General features: G+C 38.2%; 1 protein-coding gene and 1 pseudogene across 1 annotated transcript in view; both read left to right on the top strand.

Annotated features, from left to right (window-relative positions):
• The window catches only part of ATP11B (ATPase phospholipid transporting 11B (putative)), a 122,190-nt gene that overhangs the window by 67,306 nt on the left and 51,351 nt on the right, over positions 1 to 3,533 (top strand). Inside the window, exon 14 of the mRNA XM_023519262.1 lies at positions 267 to 335. Within this exon, the coding sequence (XP_023375030.1) occupies positions 267 to 335 (69 nt within the window). The remainder of the gene's footprint in view (positions 1 to 266; positions 336 to 3,533) is intronic.
• Positions 1,964 to 2,900, top strand: LOC105888037 (annotated as a pseudogene).

The following is a 3,533-nucleotide window of genomic DNA, read 5'->3' on the forward strand; positions in this document are numbered from 1 at the left end:
TTTTTTTTTTTTTTGGCCAGGGCCAGGCTTGAACCTGCCACCCCTAGTATATGGGGTTGGCATCCTACTCCTTTGAGCCACAGGCGCTGCCTAGATCTTTCAGATTCTTAAAAGTAATGATATATTATGTAAAGGAAATACTTTAAAATATATTCTAAACTGTTACTTTAAATGTTTTTTTCTCAGGCTAGACTATAATGGCATACTGCAAAATATGAAATACCATTTCTTAAGTCTTAACCTTTCTTTGTCCTTTTAATCTCTAGGATTGGTATTGTATTTATTGGCAATTCTGAAGAAACTATGGAAGTTAAAATACTTGGAAAGCTGGAACGGTAATTTTTTTCATACTTTATAAAGTTCTTTATATTAAGCATGTAGTAGAAAGCAAGGTTCAGTAGACTATGGCCCATGAGCCAAACTGTCATCTAGGTTGACAGTAGTGGCATGATCATAGCTCACTACCTTCAACTCCTAGGCTCAAGTGATCCTCTTTGGTCTGGAAAAGCTAGGAGCACAGGTGTGCACCTGGCTAATTTTTAAATTTTTTGTAGAGATGGGTTGCTGTGTTTCCCAGGCTGGTCTTGAACTTCTGGGCTCAAGCAATCCTCCTGCCTCTGCCTTTCATATTGCTGGGATTATAGGTGGTGTTAGTCATGGCACCTAGCCATAATACATTTTTAAAGAATTGTGTAAAAAAACAAATGAAAGAATATACAACAGAGGCTATTTATGGCCTGCAAAGCCTCAAATATTAGTATCTAACCCTTCACAGAAAAAGTTTACTGATCTCTGTTCTAGAATTACCTCATCCTTACATTGTATCTTACCACAGTTATAACAATATTCTGCTCTGAATCTTTTATCTGTATTTTAGCTTACTGGTTCTTGAATTTACTTATATGTTCAATTTTAGACATTTCATAGGTTTCTACTCACTGAATAAAGAAAACTTTTTTTATATTTCCTGTGATTTTATTTTTCAAACATTAAGGAACAACTATTTTCAACCTTTGATTAATTAGTCCACACTTCTCATACTTAAAGTGTTGAAAGTCTTATCAATTCTGAGTGTATCTCAACTCCAGCAGTGCTTTTTCTTTTCTTTTTTGGAGACAGAGTCTTACTTTGTCACCTTTGGTAGAGTACTATGGCATCACAGCTCACAGCAACCTCAAACTCTTGGGCTCAAGTGATTCTCTTGCCTCAGCTTCCCAAGGAGCTGGGACCACAGGTGTCCACCACAGGACCTAGCTTTTTTTTTTTTTTAAAGAGATGAGGTCTCACTCTGGCTCAAACTGGTCTCAAACCTATGAGCTCAGGCAGTTCACCCTCCCCGACCTCCCAGAGTGCTAGGATTATAGGCATGAGAGCCAACCATGCCCAGCCTTTTAGCTGTGCTTTTTCAAACTATGTTTTTTCATGCAAAATAAAGCCCATTCTTTGACTCATTTCTTGTGGAAGCCTATCTAGCTCTTTTTATTAACTTCAGGGGTGCCCAACTTTTTTTCTTCTGTACATTGGAATAATAAGAGCTTTAATAACACATTGAAACATAAACACTAACAAAGGCTGATGAGCAAAGAAACAGGTCTGTGCAAACTTTTTGTAATATCTAACCCCACAGATACCCAAAATGGTTCTCAAATAATCTGCATGCGTCCCATAGGCCGTAGATTGGACACCCCATTGACCATCATTCAACTCATTGGGGTTTTTTGAGATTTGCAAAGCATTTCATATGTACATCATTATGTAAAATTCATCCAGAAGACTTTTTAAGCCACACCTCACCTATACACACAAATTCTTTCATAGCTCCCTTGAGAGGCATTTGTTACCACCCTCCTTCCTTACATATGACACATACCTAGGTGCAGAAGCACTGCTGTAATGACCCTCTGAACTAATGTGAATTTGTAGTTGTCAGGTATAATAGGACACAGAAAAGGGTTGAGAATCAGTCACCTTTTTTAGTCAGAAAAACATGAAGCTGAGAAACCCTCAGAGCACAATCTCTGTTCTCTGGAAGAGGATAAAAACACAGACACTTCTTTAAAAATGGCAATGGTATCAGAATTCCTCAAGCAGGCCTGGTTCATTGAAAATGAAGAGCAGCAGTACAGGAGAGGGGAAAGCCCCTGGATGAAATGCTGAAGACGGCCCTTACAGGCCACCTGAAGGAAATTGCTTTAGCACCTCTAAAAACCCCAGCACAGTTCGATGCTGATGAACTCCGTGCTGCCATGAAGGGCCTTGGAACTGATGAAGACACTCTGACTGAAATATTGACATCAAGAAGTAACAAAGAAATCAGAGAAATGAACAGAGTCTACAGAGACAAACTGAAAAGAGATCTGGCCAAAGATACAACCTCAGAAACATCTGGAGATTTCCGAAATGCTTTGCTTTCTCTTGCTAAGGGTGACCGAAGTGAGGATTTTGGTGTGAATGAAGACTTGGCTGATACGGGCCTTATATGAAGCAGGAGAAAAGAGAAAGGGGACAGAGTCCAACATGTTCATTACCATTCTTACCACCAGGAGCTACCCCCATCTTCGCAGAGTGTTTCAGAAATATACCAAGTACAGTAAGTATGACATGAACAAAGCTCTGGACCTGGAGATGAAAGGTGACATTAGAAATGCCTCACAGCCACTGTGAAGTGCGCTACCAGCAAACCAGCTTTCTTTGCGGAGAAGCTTGGTCATGCCATGAAGGGTGTTGGAACTCGTCATAAGGAATTGATCAGGACTATGGTTTCTGGTTCTGAAGTTGACATGAATGATATCAAGGCATTCTATCAGAAGATGTATGGTGTCTCTCTTTGCCAAGCCATCATGGATGAAACCAAGGGAGATTATGAAAAAATCTTGGTGTCTCTTTGTAGAAAAAACTGAACATTCTTTTCTTGGTCTCAAGCATTATGGTCAGAAGATATTTTAATTATTTTAGTTATATCTCTTCTTTCTATCACATAGGCTTCATAAGAAAGTTTATTCAGGAGGATTACAGTGTAGCTACCTGATTTCTGAAACATACAGCCTATAAATAATTTTTATATCACAACTCTGTATAACAGAGATAAGCTAGTTTTTTTTTTTTTTGATATGTTTACCTTGAACCAAAAAACCCCACACTCCAAGTTGTTGTAGCAACATTACTTGGGGAAGATGTCTATGTAGAAGAAAATAAAATAATGTTATAAGACAAAAAAAAAAAACAGGAAGCTATAAAGATTTGGATTCTAGTTCTTGCTTTGCCAGACTTATTTTACTTTAGGCAGATTACTTAATCTTTTTGAGTTTAATAGTCCTCATCTATAAAAATGAGTTAAGATCTACTTACTTGAGTTCTCATGAGTACTTAATGACATAAGGTATGCATATGTATGGTAAGTACTCAATGTCAATTCTTTCTATTTCTGTCCTGTTTTTTTAATAATAATTCTTAACCCAGTTATCAAGAAAATGTACCGGCTTGGTGCCTGTGGCTCAAGTGGCTAAGGCGCCAGCCACATACACCTAAGGTGG

The sequence above is a fragment of the Otolemur garnettii genome, unplaced genomic scaffold, assembly GCF_000181295.1.
Source record: "Otolemur garnettii isolate 467f Iridium unplaced genomic scaffold, OtoGar3 scaffold00166, whole genome shotgun sequence".
In the NCBI taxonomy this organism is placed as follows: domain Eukaryota; kingdom Metazoa; phylum Chordata; class Mammalia; order Primates; family Galagidae; genus Otolemur; species Otolemur garnettii.